Genomic DNA, 22,806 nt, shown 5'->3' with positions numbered 1-22,806 from the left:
GAAATGGTCACAGAAGAAGCAGACAACCCTTTGTGAGGTCCGTCCATGAGGACAAATAGAGTGCCTGCCTTCCTAAAAGACTCCGTAGCTGCCAGGTACACCCTAATTGCCCAGACCGCATGCAAGGCAATTTCCTTCGGATGTTTTGCCTGGGACACAGGGAAGGAAACACAATTTTCATCCAAATGATATTCAGAGACCACCATAGGAAGGAATGACAGACAGGGGCAAAACCACCTTATCCTTGTGAATCACTAATAAGGTGAACGACAGGCTAACGCTGCCAGTTCAGACAACCAGAGCACAGAGGTAATAGCCACCAAAAAAGGTCACCTTGTGGGGCAGCGCAAGCAGGGAAACCTCTCAAATATTTTCAAAAGGAGGCTTCTGTAGAGCTGAAAGCACCACATTAAGATCCCAGGGCGGCAACAGAGCCCACACTGAAGGAACCAAATGTCATACAACCTGAAAAAAAATACACACCAGGGAGCGTGAGGCCAAAGGTCGCTGGAAAAAGACCGCCAATCCGATACCTGGCGCTTAATGGTACTCAAGGCCAATTTCTGTGCAACCCCCCGCAGAAGGAAGGTTAAGATCTGATCCACTGAGAAGGTGCGAGGATGAACCCCAAGAGAGACACCACACAATGTACGTCTTCCACATACGATGGTAGATCTTCCTAAAAGTAGATTTCCTAGCTTTAAACAGTGTAGGAATCACTGACTCAGACAAACCTCCATCCTTCAGCACCTGGCGTTCAACAGCCAAGCTGTCAAAGCCAGCGACTGTAAAGCAGGATGGAAGATCAGTCCTTGGGATAGCAGATCCTCCCTGAGAGTAAGTCCCTAAAGAGCATCGGTGTCCAGCCGAACCCGACCGGCATACCAAGACTGGTGAGGTCAGTCTGGATGGAATCTCTTCTGCTTTGATCCTGCACAGGAATTGTGGCAGAAGTTTGAGAGGGCTGGAACGAATCGCTCAGCCCACGTTAGAATGCTGGTTACTTACCGAGCCACCATGACACTACTTGGGCCCCCATGGTGATTGACACGGGCCACGGTCGTGGCATTGTCCAAATTAATTTGTACCGGACATTCCTGAAGACAAATTTTCCAATGAGCAAGACAAAGGCTGATCGCTCAGATTTCCAGAACATCAAATTGGAAGAGTCCAGACCCCCTGAGCACATCTGTGCTGAGGACACCTCTCCAACCGGACAGGCTGGCATCCGTGGTGACAACTGTCCAGCACAGGGGAAGAAAGGATTTTCCCTGTCGAAGTGCCAGAGAGCAAAGCCACCTCTAGAGACCATGGATCCTTGTCCCATTTCACCATAGTTACATAGTTAGTGAGGTTGAAAAAAGACAACAGTCCATCCAGTTCAACCTATGATGCGTGTGTGTGTGTTTGCTTTTAACCGTACATTGTATACCCCTGTATGTTGTGGTCTTTAAGGTGTCCATCTAATAGTTTTTTGAAACTATCAATGCTCCCTGCTGATACGACTGCTTGTGGAAGAGAATTCCACATCCTTACCGCTCTTACAGTGAAGAACCCCTTACGCACTTTAAGGTTAAACCGCCTTTCCTCTAGTTTTAGTGAGTAGCCACGTGTCTTATTGTATCTCCTTTCTCTGAATAGTTTGTTCCTTATGCTCGGGTCACCAGTACAGTATTTGTACATTGATATCATATCCCCCCTCAATCGTCTTTTCTCCAGAGAGAAAAGGTTCAGTGCTTGTAGTCTTTCCTCATAGCTGATGTCCTCCATTCCCCTAATTATTTTTGTTGCCCTTCTCTGGACTTTCTCCAGTTCCAGCACATCCTTCCTGAGGACCGGTGCCCAGAACTGGACAGCATACTCCAGATGTGGCCGGACCAGAGTCTTGTAGAGTGGGAGAATAATCTCTTTATTTCTGGAGTGAATCCCCTTTTTTATACATCCCAGTATTCTGTTGGCTTTGCTTGCGGCGGCTTGGCATTGCATGCCACTGCCAAGCTTGTTGTCTACCAGTACCCCCAAGTCCTTTTCCATCCTAGACTCACCCAGAGGTTCCCCCCCTAGACTCACCCAGAGGTTCCCCCCCTAGTGAGTAGCTTGCTTTCTGGTTTCTGGCCCCCAAGTGCATTACTTTACATTTATCAACATTAAACCTCATCTGCCATGTAGTTGCCCACCCCGTTATTTTGTTCAGGTCTGCTTGCAAGGTTTCCACATCCTGCATAGAAGATATTGGCATGCCTAGTTTAGTATCATCTGCAAATACTGAGATTGTACTCGATATCCCCTCCTCTAGATCATTTATGAATAAATTAAACAGGATTGGTCCCAGGACAGAACCCTGGGGGACCCCACTTTCCACACCCGCCCAATCCGAGTACTCCCCATTAATCACCACCCTCTGTACTCTCCCCTAGAGCCAGTTCTCTATCCAGGTACTCACCTTCTGATCCATACCTACCTTCCTTAGTTTGTACAGTAATCGTTTGTGGGGAACGGTGTCAAAGGCCTTTGCAAAGTCCAGATACACCACATCCACAGGCTTACCTTTATCTAGGTGGCTGCTCACTTCATCGTAGAAGGTTAATAGATTGGTTTGGCACGAACGATTTTTCATGAATCCATGCTGATTACTACTTATAATACCGTTTTCATTACATAAAGTCTTGTATGTGGTCCCTTAACATCCCCTCCAAAATGTTGCAGACTACAGATGTTAGGCTGACCGGCCTATAGTTACCCGGGATATATCTCGGCCCCTTCTTAAATATTGGTACCACGTTGGCTTTCTTTAGCAGAAATCTTGTGTAGAACTGTGCAAACAGACCGCCTTGAGGGTGGACACCATCAGGCTCAGCACCCGCATGCAAGCCCGGAGGGCTGACTGTCTGCTGAACAATAGAAGCTGAATTGCGTCTTGCAATGTCTGGAGTTTTTCCAGAGGAAGAAACAATCTGGTTGAGGCCGAATCCAGAGTCAGACCCAGATAGTCCAGTTTTGGTGGACAGAACCAAAGTAGACTCCTGAAGGTTCAGAATCCCACAAGCTCCCTCAGAGTCCGTAGAGCAATCTCCAGTTGTCCATCAGAGCAGTTGGAGACTCCGCTCACAGAAGATCGTCCAGGTACCCCAGTACTGAGATCCCCCACTGACTCAAACAACGCCAGCACCAGGGCCAACAATTTTGTGAAGACCCGAGGTGCAGAGGTGAGACAAAAAGGTCAGTGCCACAAATAATGCTCCTCGTCCACGGCAAAACGGAGGAAGCACCAGCGACCAGCACATATTAGAATGTGCGGGTAGGCGTCCTTGATGTCGATAGAAATGAGAAGTAATCCCCCTGACTTGAGTACGCCACTACCACGTGAAAGGACTGCACGCGGAAATTCTGTACTCGCACAAGCAGTTTAGAGCCTTGAGGACCAGAATTGGATGTACCTTGCCTTCCTTCCTGGGAACTGTAAAGAGGTTTGAGTAAAAACCCCTGAAAACATTCCGAAATCGGAACTGGGACAATTACACCTTGAAGGAAAAAGTCATTTAGACGGAACGCGCAGAGCGTCATCGCGTCACTCCCGCCTTCGTACTTCGTCCGTGGAACGCATTGCATTCCGAAAACAGCGCTTGTAACAGATCATTTGTTACACCAGCTACTTTATCCATTTTGTTTTTAAGTACCATTTTACTGCGTTCAAATAATTTTATATGGGTTTACGTTATGTGATGCTTCTTTATACCCCCCTCAAATCTATGATGAATTCCCTGGGATAGAGCACACTGTGAGATTGCTGTGTAAGCGATGTCAGTGACCCCTTCGAGAGGTTCTTATCTTCTGTCCCACCACCATTACTAGTTAAAAAAAAAAAAACAATAAAAATGACATAAATCTTTCCCTTAGTTAGTAAACGCAATAACTTTTGCGCAAACCAATCAAAATACGCTTATTGCAATTTTTTTCACCAAAAATATGTAGCAGAAAACAAATTGGCCTAAAATGTTAAAAAAAAATTGATTTTTACATTTTTTTTTTTTTGGGAATTTCATATAAAAAAAATGTGAAAAATAATATTTTTTAAAAATTGTTGCTTTTTTTGTTTATAGCGCAAAAAGTAAAAATCGCACAGGCGATCTAATACAACCAAAAGAAAGCTCTGTTTGTGGGAAAAAAAGGACGTCAATTTAATTTGGGTACAGCATCGCACGACCGTGCAATTGTCCGTTAAAGTCACGCAGTGCAGAATCGCAAAATAGGCCCTGGTCTTTGAGCAGCCAAATCCTCCGGGGCTTAAGTGGTTAATTTCCCACATCTGTAGCTTTTTAAATTGCAATTTGTGTCTGTGTAAAAATTGTCAATTTGTTTTTTTAGCTCTCAAGTGGATGCACTATACAGACTAGATACTAAGCCATGGGGAGCTGAAAAAAACTATCAAAAGACCTGCGTAACAAGGTATGGGAACTTTATAAACATAGAAAAGGATTTAAAAAGATATCCAAAGCCTATAACAGTCAGTACTGTTCAATCACTTATTAAGAAGTGGAAAATTGGGGATCTCTTGATAACAAGCCAGGGTCCAGTAGACCCAGAAAGTTTGCAGCCACAACTGCCAGAAGAATTGTTCAAGATAAAAAGAAAAACCCACAGGTAACCTCAGGAGAGATACAGGCTGTTCTGAAAAAAAGACAATGTGGTTGTTTCAGGAGCACAATACTTAACCAAAAATAAGCTGCATGGTCGAGTTGACAGAAAAAAGCTCTTACTGCCACAAAAAGCCTGGTTACAATATGCCCGATAACGCACCTTGACATGCCTTACAGCTTACTTTTTTTGCAATGTTTTGTTTTAGGATTGTGCCATTCTGTTATGACCTACAGTTGAATAGGAATCCCATAAAATAAAATAAGTTTTGCCTGCTCACTCAAGTTATCTGCATACTGTATCGTAACCACCGTATGAAAAAACTTTTGAGCACAACTGTATATGGACTGCCTAAGCCATAGAGTTGTCCAACAGTGCAACTTGATTTAACAAGTTTCTGCTGTTCACTTTCCAATTACTGCCAGTTATCTTACCTTTGTCGATCTTGTTTTGCTAAAAACATTCCAGAACCTTAATGTTTCATCTCCGGCACCTGTAACAATGGCTTCACCATCTGGGGACATGGCCTGTGGCGAGAAGAGGATTACAATATAAACTGAATAGTTCTACAAGTAAAACAAAAGGACATCTTTTTTCATGTTCAAGTGATCGGATGTGAGCCAAATACACAAAATTTAAGTAAAACATTTTGTGATAACATAGGGAATCTAGTGCCTCTCTATATGACCAAAGGTAAACAACCAAACTTACAAATTAAGGTATCCCAACAACAAAACTGGAATATATAGCTGATCATTCCTTTGATGTGTAATTTTTTTCTGCAAGTACAAGAAAAAAAATTGGATTTTTGACTTACCGTTAAGTCAATTTCCCTGAAGTTCATTGATTGACACAGCTTTTGGTCTTCTTGACTATTGAGTTATACTGCCCCCCTACAGGAGTAGGAAATTAGGCAGGGGAAAAAAAAAAAAACTTCTATGCCTATGGGGCAGTCCCAGGGGGTATACTCTCACTCTCAGCTATAGGCATTTAGTTTTGTTACAAGCAGTGTCAAGAAGAAAGCCAACTCCACAGAGGGGTGGGTGCTGTGTCCGTCAATGATCATCAGAGAAATGGATTTTACGGTAAGTCAAAAATCCCATTTTATTTTTCCTTCATTGACGGACATAGCTCTTCATCTTCTTGACCATTGGGATGTCCCAAAGCAGTGTCAAACATGAGGGGTGGAACAGCAAGAAAAATTTTCCAAGGCTAAACCGTAGCCAACCAGGTAACTGGAGCTCACCTGAAAAACATTGCACCCTCAAAGAGGACCAGGTCCTCTAAATAGCAGCCTGCAAAATCTTGCGGCCAAAAGAAGCATCCGCAGATGCCAACACATCCACCTTGTAAAACTCTGTGAAAGTGTGCACAGACGACCAAGTGGCCGCCTTGAAAACCTGCATCACTAACGCCGGATGACGAAAGGCGCAGGAGGCACTAAGCGCCCAAGTATAGTGTGCCTTAACAGGGAAAGGAGGTACCTGACCGTTAATTGACTAGGCCTGAACCACTGTCTGTCTGATCCAACTGGAAATGGTCGCAGCAGATACAGCCAACCATTTTCGAGGTCCATCCATGAGTACAAACAGTCAGTCTGACTTCCTAAAAGACTCAGTAGCTGCCAGGTACACCGATTGCCCGAACCACATTCAGGGAATGCAAGGCAAATTCCTTATGATGTTTAAGCCTGGGACACAGGGAAGGTAACACAAGGTCTTCAATCAAATGGAAATCAGAGACGACCTTTGGAAGGAACGGACGGACAGGGACGAAGAACCACCTTATCTCTGTGAACCACCATGTAAGGTGCACAAGACAACGTGGTCAGCTCCGACACCCTGTGCGCAGAAGTAATAACCACCAAAAAGAACACCACCTGAGCCAACCTAAGTAGAGGAACCTCACAAAGACTTTCGAAAGGAGATTTCTGAAGAACTGACAACACCTAATTGAGGTCCCACGAAGACAATGGAGACCGCACTGGAAGAGCCAAGTGTCGAACTACCTGGATAAAGGTATGCATCAAGGAATGGACATTGAAAAAAAAAAGCTAAGGCCGAAACTTGGCCCTTGATGGTACTCAAGGCCAGGCGCTGCTCAACCCCCTGTTGGAGGAAAACCAATATCTGAGCCACCTAAAGGCAGCAAGCCATGCCACGCAATGTACGTCTTCCAAGTACGATGGTAGTTCTTCCTAGAGGTAGATTTGCTAGCTTTAAACAGCGTAGGAATCACCGATTCAGACAAACTGCAGCAACTGTCTTTCAACAGCCAAGTCGTTAAAGCCAGCGACTGTAAGGAGCAACGGCGACCAGCCATACTAGATCGGTGTACCAAGACCAGCGAGGCCAGTCTGGAGCTACTAGAATGACTGGAATCGCTTCCGCCTTGATCCTGCGCAGGAGTATTGGCAAAAGTTTGGGGGGGGGGGGGGGGAGATGTAAATCGGACAATAATGGCTTCAAGGAGCCGCTAAGGCATCTGTGGCGTCGGCTACAGAATCCCGAGGCGGTACCACAAACCTCTGTACCTTCCTGTTGAGACGAGAGGCCAACAGGTTCACATCGGGAATACCCCACCAGAGACAACTGATGAAGCGAACATTCCCCCTGCTCCAACGCCTGTCGACTGAGATAATCTGCTTGCCAATGTTCCACCCCTGGAATGTGCACAGCAGAGAGGGCTGGAACGAATCGTTCTGCCCACCTTAGAATACCGGCTACCTCCCGAGCCGCCAGGGCACTCCTTGTGTCCCCTTGGTGATTGACAAGGGCCACGGCCGTGGCATTGTCCGATTGAATGCATACCGGGCACTCCTGAAGATGAATAATCCAATGATCTAGACAAAGTCTGATCACTTGGAGTTCCAGTACATTGATCGACAGGCTGGACTTTTGAAGAGTACAGACCCCCTGAGCACGATCTGTGCCAAAGACGCCTCCCCAACCGGACAGGCTGGCATCCGTGGTGACAACTGTACAGGGGAGAGGAAAGGATTTTCCCTGTCGAGTGCCGAGGAACGAAGCCACCAGATTAGGGACCCTCTCGTACCCTGGCTCAACAGGATCAGATTGTCTAAAGACTGAGGATTCTTGTCCAATTTCCCCAGGATCGCTATTTGCAGGGATCTCGTGTAGAACTGTGCAAAAGGAACTGCCCTGAAGGTAGACACCATCAGGCCCAGTGCCTACAAGCGAGCCCGGAGGGATGACTGTCTGCTGGACAACAGAAGCTGGGTTGCCTCCTGCCACTTCTGGAGTTTTTCCAGAGGAAGAAACAATCTGGCTGAGTCCAGAGTCAGAAAGTCCAGTCTTGTGCACGGAACCAGAGCAGACTTCTGAAGTTTCATAATACAACCAAACTCCCTCAGAGTTCACAGAGTGATCTCAAAGTTGTCCATCAGAGCAGTCAGAGACTCCATTCGCATAACATCGTCCAGGTACTCAGAGAAAGCAATCCCCCAGCGGATGCAACAATGCTAGCAGCACTGGGGCCAACACTTTTGTGAAGGCCCGGGGAGCGGAGGAGAGACACAAGGGAAACACCACAAACTGATAATGCTCCTCACCCATGGGAGCGTTGGTGACTAGCACATATTGGAATGTCAGGGTAGGCATCCTTAATGCAAAGAAAACAAAGTAAGGGCGCACCGACCTAGCGCATTATCCTCAATAACAGGCTTTATTCGTGTAACATTTAAAAATGGCTACTCACAGACATAGATGAAAATATATCATATCGAGCTAGATTGCTCAAATGTCCGGGTTAGTCCATATAATCTATAATATACAAGAATAAATTGCGCTAGGACATAAAAATATCAAACGTATTGAAAGGAAGTACAAAAAGAGTCCATAAAGAACAAATGAGCAGCAGACACAATGTCCTCTTGGTAAAGGATGATCAGAAATTCAAAATAGGTTAGCCGCGCTCAGAGGAGATACAAAGTTCTAAAAACGATCCCCCCGTGAAGATAAATCAAAAACGTGCTGCCGGTATAGCCACCACCAGGAAGGTATAAACATGCAGCCTCTTACCAGATGGACTAAAGGAGACAGCATTCAATCAGGCTCAATCAAAATGAAGCGGACTTCTGTCACAGACCAACAGACGAATCCAGGACCAGAGATCCCAGAGATCCCAGTAAAGAACTAGATCCTTACTCCTGACTAGGCAGAAAAAAAATGATTGTCTATAGCTGAGACTGGGACTGTCCCATAGGCATAGTCAAGTTTTGTTTTTTCCTGCCTGGTGTCCTCCTCCTGGAGGGGGCAGTATAACCCAATGGTCAAGAAGATGAAAAGTTGTGTCTGTCAATGAACGAAAGAGAAATACCTGTTGATCTTGCCAGAAGTCTGGGATTACCATAATGAAATTGCGGTAGTTCTGGTGTAGCATTGCGAGTTCACCTATTTATTTTACTTCTTACCCATTTTTCTTTTTAATATAAAGTGCAAATTCAGCCCAAGCATGTTTTAAAACTCTGAACACAGTGGGGAAGCGGTACATGTCAGATTTTTTTTTTCCGTTTCAAAAACTCTAGAAACATTTTCGCTCACGTTTAATCTAGTTTATATTTTAAGGTGGGCTTCGATAATAAATTTAGGGACAATTGGTATACATGTAACTGGTAACTGAAAAAGCAGTATCTGCCAAAATAAGTTTATGAAAGACAGATGCATAAGAATCTCTGCATCATAACCTATTAATGGAAAAATCGACATCAACCCCCAAATGCAGTGCAATAGTCTATTAAACTGTAGGTTGTTTTAATGTCAAAAAGGAAATTATTACATAAAAACTAGGAAATTATATATTTGAGAATATTTAACTAAAAAAAAAAAAAGTCTATCTGTACATTAGATGGGTATAGTCAAGCAGGAAATGCTCATAATGGTAAAACATGGAGATTATCTTTCGTGTATGTTTTACTACAAGAAGGAAAATGCACTTACAAGATAAAGAACTCTGTAGGAATGTCCAGTGAGTTTTGCCACTTGTGTTAGAGATGGGTATTTCCATACAAGTATCTGGTTCTGAGAATAGCCATGCGTGCTCACCTGTTTATAAATTAAAAAAAAGATATGAGTCCACAATATTAATAATTAAAATAAAAAAGTAGAGCTAAAATTGCACTAGTTCTCAAGTTATTGTGAATATTGGTTGACACTGTGCTGCTAAGACCCTAGGTTTAGGTACACCCCAAGACCCTACTGCCTGTTTTGAAAACTAAAAACCCACAAAGTCCCTCAATACACATTTTTAAAATGTCTTTAACATCTGCCTTTTAATGTAAGCTGGGCAACTACCTAAAGGCAGAAACACATGAAACATAAGTTTATCAGTGCAAAAATTCTGTAAACAAAGACCTTGATAAAAATTGTTTTCTTAATACACACCCTAAAATCTGATTCTCGTTGTCCATTGAGGGCCAAAGCTTGATGATAATTAAGAACCCTAGGGTTTTACAGCCACCTACAGAAGAGAAGGACTCTAAGCACATAAAAATTGATGGCCTGCCCATTTAAGGGTGGGCACACCAGCCACGCACACAGTAGAAGCAGCCCAACAAGTGCAGGAAACCAGGGGTAACAAACGGCCACTTGGAGAACCTATTACCCATATATGGCTTAGAGAAAGTATGTACAAAAGACTAGATAGCAGTTGGACACAAGGGCTTGGTGACCTAAAGCCCAAGTAGTACTCACTGCTTTAGTGAAGTGGGTCTTAACAGGAAAACGAAGGACTTTATCTCGCAAACTCATTGCCCTGCACAACAACCTACTGAATCTATTTAGAAATACAGGCGGTCCCCGGGTTACAAACATTCAACTTACAAACGACTCCTACTAACAAACAAACCGAGAGAGACAACAGGAAGTGAGAGGAAAATAAGATTTTTGTAAGATCTTACCATAAAATCTTTTTCTCTGATGTCCATCGACAGACGAAGCCTAATCTCCATGAGCTGAGTGGGTTTATGCTCCTCCCATCAGGAGTACTCTAGGCAGGAAAATTTGAATACACACGCCCAGGACACTGTCCCTCCAGCCATAAACCCCCACTGCACAACCCAGCACATCAGTTTCGTTTAAAAGCAGTGAAGACAACAGAACCAACCACAGAGGGACAGGTGCTGCGTCTGTTGATGGACATCAGAGAAAATGATTTTATGGTAAGATCTTACAAAAATCTTATTTTCTCTATCATCCATCGACAGACGCAGCCTCATCTCCATGAGCTGAGTGGGACGTCCCAAAGCAGTAGAGGCATGAGGGGTGGGAAGACGCAACCAGACAGTAACGTCAACTCCAAAAGGCTAAATGTAGCCAACCGGGCAACATGGATCTTAACCAAACAACAGGAGCTCACCCAGATAAAAGACCCCAAAGAGAAGTAGAAACAAACATTCTCTTATGAAACAGCAGCCTGCAAAACCTTGTGGACAAAAAAGGCATCCGAAGTAGCCAAACAAAACCACCTCGTAAAATATGGTAAAGGTGTGCACAAACGACCAAGTCGCTGCCTTACAAACTTGTACAACAGAGGCCTGATGGCGAAAAGCCCAAGAGGCACTCAACGCTCTAGTAGAATGCGCCTTCACAGGGAAAGGTGGAACCTGACCCTTGATCGAAAGGTTTGGTTGCAGCCAAACCTTTGCAAGGACCGTCCGGAAGGACAAAGAGTCCGACTTTCTGAAGGACTCCGTAACCATCAGATAAACCCTTATCGCCCGAACCCTTATGTGGGAGGGAGGTTTATCTGACGGTTTAGGCTTAAGACATAAGGAAGACAACACAATGTCTTCATTCAGGTGAAAATCTGACACCACCTTAGGAAGAAAGGACGGAATAGGTCGGAGGACCATTTTATCCCTGTGGACCAACAAATAAGGCGGACGACAGGACAACGCCGACAACTCAGAGACTCTGCGGGCAGAAGTGATAGCCACTAGGAAGGCAACCTTCTGCGACAAAGAAAGCAGAAAAATCTCCCTAATATTCTCAAAAGGAGGCTTTTGAAGAACAGACAAAACCAGATTAAGATCCCACGGCGGTAACAGGGATCTCCTCGGAGGGGCCAGATGACGCACCCCCTGAACGAAGGTGCGAATCAAACCATGAGTAGCTAACTGACGTTGGAAGTCAATAGCCTAGGCTAAACCTGGCCCTTGATAGTCCCCAACTCCAAGCGCTGCTAAACCCCCTTTTGTAAAAAGGTCAGAATCCTAGCTATAGAAAACAACCAAGGGTGCAGCTGCAGCGATTCACACCAAGAAATGTACGATTTCCATGTACGATGATAGATCTTCCTAGGTGTTGACTTCCTGGCCTTGAAAAGGGTAGGAATCAACGAATCAGAAAGACCTGTATCCCTGGAAGATTGGTCCTTAAGATAGTAGATCTTCCCTGCAAAGGAAGATGCCATGGACCACGACCAGGCGACCAGAACAACCAGAATTCCTTCCATCGCCACCCTGCGAAGAAATCTTGGCAGGAGAACGAGCAGAGGGAAGGCATAGATCAGGCGATACTGACTCCAAGGAGCCACAAGAGTGTCTGAGGCGTCGGTCAGAGGATCCCGAGACCTGGCTACAAACCTCTGAACTTTCCTGTTGAGGCGAGATGCAAACAGATCCACTGTGTCCCACCGGACACAGAGGAGAGGAAACACCTCCAGATGCAGGTATCACTCCCCCTGATGACAACTCAGGTAATTTGCTTGTCAATTCTCCACACCGGGGATGTGGACTGCAGAAAGAGCTGGAACACATTGTGTTCTGCCCATAGCAGAATCTCGGCCACCTCCTTGGCTGCCAGGGCACTCCTGGTGCCCCCTTGACGATTGATGTAAGCCATGGCCGTGCCATTGTCCGACTGTACCCAAACTGGAGAGCCGTGTAGCCGACTCGTCCAGTGAAGCAGGCAGAGCTTGATCGCTCTCAGCTCCAAAATATTGATCGGCGAGGAAGACTCTTCCGACACCCAAGTCCCCTGAGCACAAAGCTTCCCCAGCACTCCACCCCAGCCTGACAGGCTGGGGTCCGTGGTGACCACTGTTCAAAACACCGGCAGGAAGGACTTACCATGACACAGGACAGGTGACTGGATCCACCAAGAGAGAGCCAACTTAGTGAGTTGGCTCAACCGAATCTTCTGGTCCAATGACCGAGGAGCTCTGTTCCATTGTGACAGAATCTCTTTCTGCAGCTGTCTCATGTGAGACTGAGCAAACGGGACTGCTTCGAACTTTGAGACCATCAGACCCAGGGCCCTCATGCAAGCCCGCAAGGAGGACTGATCAGCCTCCATCAGCAATTGGACCGCCCTTTGCAACTTCTGAAGCTTGTCCAAGGGAAGGAAGACCCTCGCCAGAGCTAAGTCAAGGATCAGCCCCCAATAGGTGAACTGCAAAAGACGGAATAAGGGCAGATTTGGTGACACTGATCGTCCACCCGAAGTGCTGAAAGGTCCGAATTGTGATGGAGATATTTTCCAGCAGATCCGAATGGGAAAGTGCTCACAACAGGAGATCGTCCAGATACCCCACAATGGAGATACCTCGTCGACGCAACAAGGCCAGCACAGGGGCTAGGACCTTGGTAAAAAGCTCTGGGAGCCGAGGCGAGACCAAAGGGTAATGCCACAAATTGAAAGTGGCCCTCACTGATGTCCCTCGAATATGGGGACGTGGAGATATGTATCTTTGATATCGATGGAAGCCAGAAAATCCCAGATTCAAAGATGTCACCACCGACCGAATGGGTCCAGGATTGAACGCACCTTGCCCTCCTTTCTGGGCACGGTGAACAGGTTTGAATAGAAACCTTAAGAGCGTCCCTGTTGGGGAACTGCCACAATCACCCCTTGAGCCAGGAGATCACGCACAGCCTCCCGCAGATCATTCAAATGCTACGGAGACTGGTGAAGATTTGACTGGAAAAAACCTGTCCCCTGGCTGGGATCAGAATTCGATCTTGTACCCGGAACAAACCAGTTTGCAAACCCATTCGTCCTGAATGAAGGAAGATCAGGGTTCCTGAAAGAAGGGCAGATTTCCCCCCACCCCTAAGACGGGTGAGGGTGCCCCTTCATGCTGAAGAGGACTTGTCTGCAGCACCGGACTGACCGGCCTTGAACCTGCCCCAGGGTTTTTTAGCACCTCCAGAAGTTCTGAACGTCTTACCTTTTTCTTGCTCCCCGGATGCACGAAAAAAACGTTTATGAGCAGAAAAGGAGGGACCCCGCCTAGGACAGGGTGTCTTACCCATGGAGGATTGAGGAATTAGAGTACTCTTCCCGCCAGTCAAGCCCTTGATCAACTCATCCAATAAGTTGCCAAACAACCTGTCTCCCAGAAAGGGGAGATCAGCTAAGGCTTTTTAAGCTTGGTCAGCCGACCAGCTCTTCAACCAGACCATGCGTCTTAAAACAATCTCCACGGCCGAGACCCTGGCCACCAGGGGAGCCGCATCTCACAGGAACACCAGAGTCTGGAGCACCTGGTCCAACAGTTCCAGCTGTTCTGGAGGAACAGTCTTGGGGTCCAAAGACTCCTGCAAACCCCTAATGCATTCTGTCACCGTCTGTGAGGCACAGACACAAAAAACGGTTTCAACCCGCCTGTCCACTGGATCCGTAAAAACTGGGGAATCCTCCACAGGCACAAGAGTAGATTTTTTAAATCTGGAAACAGGATGGTCCACTTTAGGTGGCACCGTTCAATGGTTGGAAACCTTTTCAGCAAAAGGATACCGGCGTTTAAAGCGTTTTGGCACCACTAACACGTGCTTAACGCTTCAGCCATTGGTCATTCACAATATCGTGAAAAATGACGAGACAAGGGAAAACACTGTCAGCTTTTGGAGACTTCTGAAAGCCAAAAGCCACCTGCGTCCCTGCCGGCGTGGGCTCATCTGCCAATTTTAAAGTATTCTACAATTAAATAATCTGGGCTTCCACCAAAGCGCATTCCCACGCTGCAGCTGACAGGTCCTCTTCACCATCTGACTTTGAGGAAAGCGACCCCTCAGGAAGGGGAGCATCCGGGGCAACCACATCAGCCTCTGAATCAGAGGACACCTTCACATATAGAGAAGGCAGCAGCTGTTTACGGCTTCAACCTTTTTCATGACTAAATCAATGTAGTCGCCAGGCTTTCCAGGCCAGCTGAAATCGCGGCCAGCAACTGCGATCTGGACTGTCCAGGAGTCGCACAGAGTGGGTCTGAGGGTGAAATTCCAGCTTGGGACTCCATAGTGTAATCTGCAAAAAACGGAGTACTGTAGCTTTAAGAACACCAATCGCAGTATCCACCACCGATCGCAGCGGTCTGCAGGGAGCCACTTTAAACCAAACTGATAGCAGAAATTGCAAGGATATTCCCACAGGGATCCTCAATACTTTACCACCTCAGACACACAGCCTCCTGAATCTTCCACAGTATGGAAAGAGAAGCAGGAAGTGACTTTGGCTCAGCAGCAGGAAATGACCACACAGTAAGTGATGTCGTCCTGATAGGGATACACTGCCAAGTATAGTACCAGGGCTACACAAAGATGGATGCCCATACAAAACAATAGGAAGCTGCAGGGTAAATGGCTGCCCCACACAAGTCTATGGGGAAAAAAATTCCATTACCCACACCTAAAATGGCTGTGCCGGGACCGGCACATGAAGGCCTCAGGAACCACAACAGGGACCAGCAAACCCAAGGTACCATGTCACCCCCCCCCCCCCCCAGAGCATTCCAGACACACAGCCCCTGCAGGGACAGGGAGAGGGAAGGACACACAGACCAGGCACCGGGCAGACCAGGGGGATCTCTTGGGAGGCACAATTCCATTATCCCCAGGGGAAGGCCCACATCCCCCTAAGGCCAGCAGGGGCAAGAGGGGCACAGTTACTCACCACAACATGGACTGGGTGGGCTCCGCTTTGGGTAGACTGCCTCCTACCCGAAGTAGGGGGTGCTGCCAGCCAAGGGGTACGCTGCGACTCAGGGCATTCGAGGTCGTTGCGTCCCGGCGAGGCATCCGCTCGCAGGCTCGTTTCCCTCCGGACAAGGGGGCCCCGTCGTGGCTAGGCCTAGGTCGGAACTATAACCTACTCACGCTCATAGGTCAGACTAGGGGGACCATAAGGATCTAGATTATCCAGTATGAACCCCCAGCCGGCATTGTTGCTTGTAGATCACCAGGAAATTCTTCCCTGAACTCTAGCTAGCAAGTAAAGAGAAATAAAAGAAAATATTCTGAAAAGAATAAAAAAAAACTGAGACCGGAGTCCCAGCAGGAAACCTAGGTCTACTCCTTCTCTAGGCAGAAAACAAACTGATGTGCAGGGTTGTGCAGTGGTGCTTTATGCCTGGAGGGACAGCCCCCTGGGCGTGTGTATTCAAATTTTCCTGCTTAGACTACTCCTGATGAGGGGAGCATAAACCCACTCAGCTCATGGAGATGAGGCTGCGTCTGTCGATGGACGATAGAGAAATCTACACCTAGGAAGGGAAATTTACTCCTGTAAGAGTTCTAATGGGAAAAAGGTGTCTACACTGAAGCTTTATCACCAATCCTGGTTTCCACAACAACCCAAAATTTTCAAAATTAAAATGTCATTAGGGACAAAAAGTGAGATGACATCTTCTGAACATGAACATAGACAGCAAAACAAACGTTACAGGGGTGTTAAACCTTCCCCACGCTATCCAAAAAACATAATTGAAACTCAGAATACTGGATGTGCTGGAAGGGCCAAATAATGTTGTTCTAACTGAAGGATAGAAAGGATGTGGCTCACTGAAATTAAAGTGAAAATAAGGTTTGATAATAAATCTTGCAGGAAGTAAATGTATGCGCTTTATAGTGTTACTAAACCCATGACAGTTTAAGTTTGTGTATGCAGTAAAGCATGCTTATTATACTACTTGTGGAACCTAAGGGGATTATACTCCATATTGTGTAAAAAGGCTGTTCGATCCTATCTTCTTTGATCCTTCTCTTCTTCCACAGTCCCCAATCTATCTCCTGATAGTACAGAGTCTTGGGGGCACAGTTAGTTTGAGATTAATTTCTAGAGGTTTTTTTTTTTTTTTTTTTTTTTTTTTTTGGGAGGGTGCGTATAATCAGCACCGGTCCAATTTGCACTGTCCAGACACAGGGTCAGGAGTCATGCAGCCTCATAGGACAGTTAGAGGAGAATGAAAACACCTCCTACAAGCTTTAACTAGTGCTCGGCTGCACACAGATAGAAATCATAAGACTGCTATAGACTGCTGACGAGAAAACTGGATTTTTGACTTACCGTAAAATCCTTTTCTCTGAAGTTAATTGACAGACGCTCCATATTCTTCTTAACCATTCGGTTATGCTGCCCCCTACTGGAGTTGGACACTAGGCAGGAAAAATCTTTACCACGCCTATGGGGCAGTTCCTGGGGGTATACACCCACTTACTCTACTATAGGATTCAGATTTGTTGCAAGCAGTAACCCCAACCCAACTCAAATAGAGGGGTGGGTGCTGCGTCTGTCAATGAACTTCAGAGAAAATTATTTTAGGGTAAGTCAAAAATCCAGTTCTCTATCGTTCATCGACAGACGCAGCTCCATATTCTTCTTAATCATTGGGATGTCCTAAAGCAGTATTAACATGAGGGGTGGGAAAACAATGCAGAAAGGAACGTAATTCCCAAAGGCTAAACTTAGCCAACCAGGTAACATGGAGCTCAACCAGGAACAACTGGAGCTCACCTAGAAACAACATACACCCTCAAAGACACTAATTGCTCTCTAACAGTAGCCTGCAAAACCTTACGGCCAAAGGAAGAATCCGAGGATGCCAACACATCTACTTTGTAGAATTTTAGGAACGTGCACAGACGACCACGTTTCCACCTTACAAACTTGTATTACGGACGCCTGATGGCGAAAAGTCCAAGAGGCACTCAGCGCCCTAGGAGAAAGCCTTTTCTTACAAGGAAAGGTGGAACCTGACCCTTAATTGAATAAGCCTGTACCACTGTCTGCCTGATCCATCTGGATATGGTCGCAGCAGACGCAGCCAATCATTTTTGAGGTCCTTCCGTAAGGACAAAAAGAGAGTCTGATTTCCTGAAAGACTCAGTAGCCGCCAGGTAAACCCTAATTTCCCGAACCACATCCAAAGAATGCAAAGCAATTTCTTTAGGATGCTTGGGCTTAGGACAAAGTGAAGGCAGCACAAGGTCTTCATTCCAATGGAAATCAGAGACCACCTTAGGAAGAAAAGACTAACATCTGCGACCAGCCTTACCGGATCAGCGTACCAGGACCGACGAGACCTGTCTGGAGCCACCAGAATGACTGGAATCTCCATCAGCTGATACTGACCCCAAGGAGCCACCAGTGCGTCTGACTTCAGCCAGAGGATTCCGAGACCTGGCCACAAACCTCTGTACCTTCCTGTTGAGCCGAGAGACTAACAGGTTCCCATCAGGGGTCCCCCACTGGACATACAGCAGGGGAAACACCTGCGGGTGAAGGGACCATTCCCCGTGATCCAACACCTGATGACTCAAGTAATCCACCTGCCAATTTTCCACTCCGAGGATATGCACGGCGGAGAGAGCTGGAACAATGTTTTCTGCCCATTTATGGATCTCGGCCGCCAGGACACTCATGGTGCTCTCTTGATGATTGACGTAAGCCACTGCCGTGGCATTTTCTGATTAAATACAAACCGGACAACCTTGCAGACGATTTGTCCAGTGACTCAAGCAAAGCTTTATCACTCGGAGTTCCAGAATATTGATCAGTAGTCTGGACTTTTCCACAGTACAGGTCCCCTGAACACCCATCTTTCCAAGCACTCCACCCCAACCGGACAGGCTGGCATCCATGGTTACCACGGTCCAATACAAGGGAAGGAAGGACTTGCCCTAACACAGAGCAAAGGAATGGAGCCACTACAGTGGAGCACTTCTTGTGTTTTGACTAAGCCGAATCAAATTGTCCGAAGATTGTGGATCCTTGTTCCACTTGACAAGAATTTCTCTTTGTAGAGGTCTCGCGTGGAACTGAGCAAACTGAACCACCACGAAGGTAGACACCATCAGGCATAGCACTCCCATGCAAGTCCGAACAGACTGCTGGATAACCAGCGGCAAATCGCCCTCTGCAACTTTTGCAGCTTTAACAGAGGGAGAAACACCCTCGCTCAGACTAGGAGTCGAGTCCAGAGTCAGTCCCAGATAATCCAGTTTGGAAGATGGAACCAGAGCAGAGATTTTTTTTAAATTGATGTCCCAACCAAACTCTTGCAGAGTCTGTACAGTGACTGACAAGTCACCCAACAGGACTGAATGCAAGTCTGCTCTTAAGAGGCGATTGTCCAGGTACCCCAGTACCGCAACCCCCCACAGTCGCAGTAATGACAATACCGGAGCCAACACCTTGAAGACCCTGGGAGCGGAGGCAAGACCAAAGGGTAACGCCACAAATTGATAATGCTCCTCTCCTACAGTGAAGCGAAGAAAATGCTAGCGTAAATAGGGACGTGTAGCTATGCGTCCTTGATATCGATGGGAGGCCAAAAAGTCCCCATGGTGTAGGGACACCACTATCGTGCGAATGGACTCCATTTGAACCTTTCTTTACCCGCACAAAGCGGTTTAAAGCCTTGAGGTCCAGTATTGGACGCACTTTCCCTTCTTTCCTGGGAACAGTGAACAGGTTTGAAAAGAACCCCTGGAAGTGTTCCTGAGAGGGAATCAGCACAAACACCCCTTGTGACAGCCTCTCGTAGATCCCTTAGCCTATCTGGAGATAGGCGTAGATTTGATTGGACAGAAAGAATCTGTAAGATGGTCGAGACCTGAATTCGATCTTGTAACCCGATCGGATCAGTTCTTGGACCCATTTGTCCTGAATCAAGGCAGTCCATGGTTCCGGAAAGAAACCAAGACTTCCCCCAACCCCAGTTACAGGTTAGGGCACCCTTTCATGTAGAAAGTGACTTGTCTGCAGTTCTGGAGGGGCCTTGCTCTCGGCTGACCGAACCACATGTTCTTGGAACCCCCAGATCTAAATGGCTTATATCCCTTCTCCTGTGTGCCGGAGGCATGAAAGAACCGCCTGTGTGCTGAAAAATAAGGGCCCCGTCTGTGACATGGAGACTTGCCCTTAGCGGACTGAGGAAGAAGAGTACTCTTTTCACCTGTAAGCCCTTTGATCATCCAACGAAGAACCAAATAGGCGGTCCCCTGTAAAGGGGAGATCTGACAGAGCATTTTTAGAAGCCAGGCCCGCAGAGCAGCTTTTTAGCCACACCATGCGTCTCATGGTCTAGCCGCAAGGAGGGCTGCATCTAAAGACGCATCACATATAAACAGTAAGGCTTGGACCATTTGGTCCGTTAGCTCTGCAAGACCCGGGGGAAGCTGTTCTGCTTCCAAATCACTTTTTAGTGACTTTGGCCATTCTGTTATGATCTGGGACACCAGAGTGATAGCAAAGACCGGCCTAAGTATTGAACCCGCTATCACATGTAAGTGGCGGGACAGAGTCTCAATCCCTCTATCAACAGGGTCTTTAAAGACTGGAGAATCCTCCACCGGGACCACAGTAGATTTGTTTAGTCTAGAGACAGGATGGGTCCACCTTCGGTGGAATGGTCCATTTATTGACCACAGCATCTGCCAAGGGGTAGCGCCCCTTAAAATGCTTTGGCACCAATAACATGTATTTAAGGCACCCCTACCCACTGTTCAGTGACAATTTTGTCAAAAAATTCCGGGCAAGGGAAAACCTTGCCCGACTTCTGGGATTTGCGTGCCAAAGGACACCTGCGTCCCCGACGCTGTAGAATCATCCGCCATTTTTAGAGTTTTACGCTCTGACACCATTAGTGCCTCCACCAGCGCGTTTTCCCGCGCGGCTGCAGATGAGGATATTTCATCCTCGCCATCAGAGTGCGATTAGGCAGATCCCTCGGTCCGTGGCGGCCATAACTACCTCAGCATCTGAGGATACAGGATGAGGCAGGTGAGGGTAGTAAGCGTTTACTAGTCCACTTTTTTAGGACCAAATCAACTCTCTACTCCAGGGCTTCCAAAACGACCGTTAAGGCAGACAAACGTTGCGACCTGGAGGTCCCCGCAACACCAAGGAGGGAATCCGTAGTGGAGACTAGCTGCCGGGACTGCTTGTTATCCCGGGGACAGTGCAGTGTCACTTTAAGAATACTGCAGAAAACTGACCCACACCGCTACACCAGCAGTACTACAAGTCCCAGCACACTAACCTGCAATATAGCAGAGTGGGAGAGTGACCTACAGGGACCCAAATCGACTCCCCACCACCCGATAATCAGGGAAAGCAGAGCCGTCCTGAAATGTGCAGAAAAACTAGCTTCAAAGGAAAAGGAAGTACCTGGGTCAGCACTAGAGTTAAAGCCTTGCCACTCACTGCTGTACATCATTCTTGGACTACGAGAAAATGGCCGCTCAATGCATTTTAATAAGGTTCCACAACAAAATGGCTGCCCAATGCATTTCAATGGGAAACTACTAAAAGATGTCTGCCGAGCTAAATACTGCTGATCTACTGGAAAATGGCGGTGACCACGGCACGCCATGCGGTCTACAGGATTCCCTGTGGGATCCAGTGATCATCAGGCATAGGGGAATCCTGGCAGGGACCCCTACCAGGATTAATTAAATCAAATAAAAACTATCAGCACAAAAAATGTAAAAAATGTAAATATTGTGAATACCAAATCAGTACACCAAAAACTAAAAATATCCGGCAGCTACCACCAAAATATGTGCTCACTAATCACATCAACAGTAAATCAATAAATCAATAGTGTAGCACCAGATTCATAAAAGGTGCAAACAATCAAATCTAAATAAAAATCAAGCAAATCATAAACTGTGCTTATTAAATCATATGCAATCAATAAATGTTCACAGTGAGTGTACAGTGCCAAAAATAAATCATGCACAATGAAAAAAGTCCTTAATAGGTGAAAAAACACAGTCTATTCAAACTGTGCAAACAAATCCGTGTGTAAAAAAAGCAAGCAAAGTCCTTCAAATAAATCCCATAAGTGATGGATATATGCAAACACCTTTGTGAATGTGCCAAATCCCTTCACCTCCACTCGTGGCCTCTCACCTTATATGTAGACCCAAGAATCACCAAGGGTCTCATACAGCATTTATATCCTCTCTAGGGGGGTCAGGAGAGATCAGGTTCCACAGAAAAAGGGGATCTTCACTTCCTTATATCGAACTCAGGCCACATAAAGCATGAAAGATAAATAAGGGGACATCTAGTGCTCTCTGTAGGAATCGGTATGGCATTTATTCATAAAACAGACCGCACTTACATTAGATGGCACTCAGCAGTGCGTGCATCAGCAGGCATGTGTAATACAGGACGGTAGAGATGCGACGATCGGCATGCAGGCTCCCCCTGAAAAAAATCAGGGGTTGTGAATTGGATGGACCCGAAGAAGTGGATCCTTGACCAGTTCACAAAAAAGGGTGATCAAATATAAGTACCGCAGATATACAATAATAATGACAGAGATCCTAAGAATTAGTGAAAAAATATAATTTGTTTATTAGGCACTTGTGCCTGGTGAAGGAACACATCACATTAGTGAAAACAAAACATAATAAAATCAATTAAAAACACATGAGACAGTGGATGTACATCAACTGAACCGTGAACATAAGAGAAATCATGCGGTGCACCACATGAAGCAAACCAATCATGTAGAATGTGCAATGGAACACTTCTCAGGTCCTGAGGTGGTCAATAGCACAGCAAATAATGATCCTGTGAGTAAAAAAGCATAAAACTGGAATGCAAATGGCAGGATCAACAGGTCTGGAAGGTGATATTAACTCCACTTGGAAAAAATCCAAAATATGAATGAAGAATGTCTGGTTCTCCGATAAATGGCTTGTATGATTATAACTTGATGAAAGGAAATTTCCAGAAATAATAGTGGAAGTACAGTTAATGATGGTGTGATCAGTGATTACTTAAGTGCACATCCAGCCCCCCAGTAACTAGCTCTGATGAAACCGATGCAAGGTCGGTGAAACTAGTCAGCAGCAGCGTCAGATGAATTTCCTCAACTGAACCTACCTCCCTGGTATACTATAGACCCCCAAACACC

At 46.2% G+C, this 22,806-nt stretch overlaps 1 protein-coding gene across 1 annotated transcript in view; it reads right to left on the bottom strand.

Annotated features, from left to right (window-relative positions):
* Positions 1–22,806, bottom strand: part of FZR1 (fizzy and cell division cycle 20 related 1) — a 126,272-nt gene that overhangs the window by 12,185 nt on the left and 91,281 nt on the right. Inside the window, exons 12-13 of the mRNA XM_082243289.1 lie at positions 9,594–9,698; positions 5,070–5,162 (exon numbers count right to left, since the gene is read on the bottom strand). Of these exons, the coding sequence (XP_082099415.1) occupies positions 5,070–5,162; positions 9,594–9,698 (198 nt within the window). The remainder of the gene's footprint in view (positions 1–5,069; positions 5,163–9,593; positions 9,699–22,806) is intronic.

The sequence above is a fragment of the Pelophylax lessonae genome (assembly GCF_965119305.1).
Source record: "Pelophylax lessonae genome assembly, chromosome: 1".
NCBI classification, from domain to species: Eukaryota; Metazoa; Chordata; class Amphibia; order Anura; family Ranidae; genus Pelophylax; species Pelophylax lessonae.
Note: the sequence above shows the minus strand (reverse complement) of the source record. Positions and strands in the feature narration are given on the sequence as shown.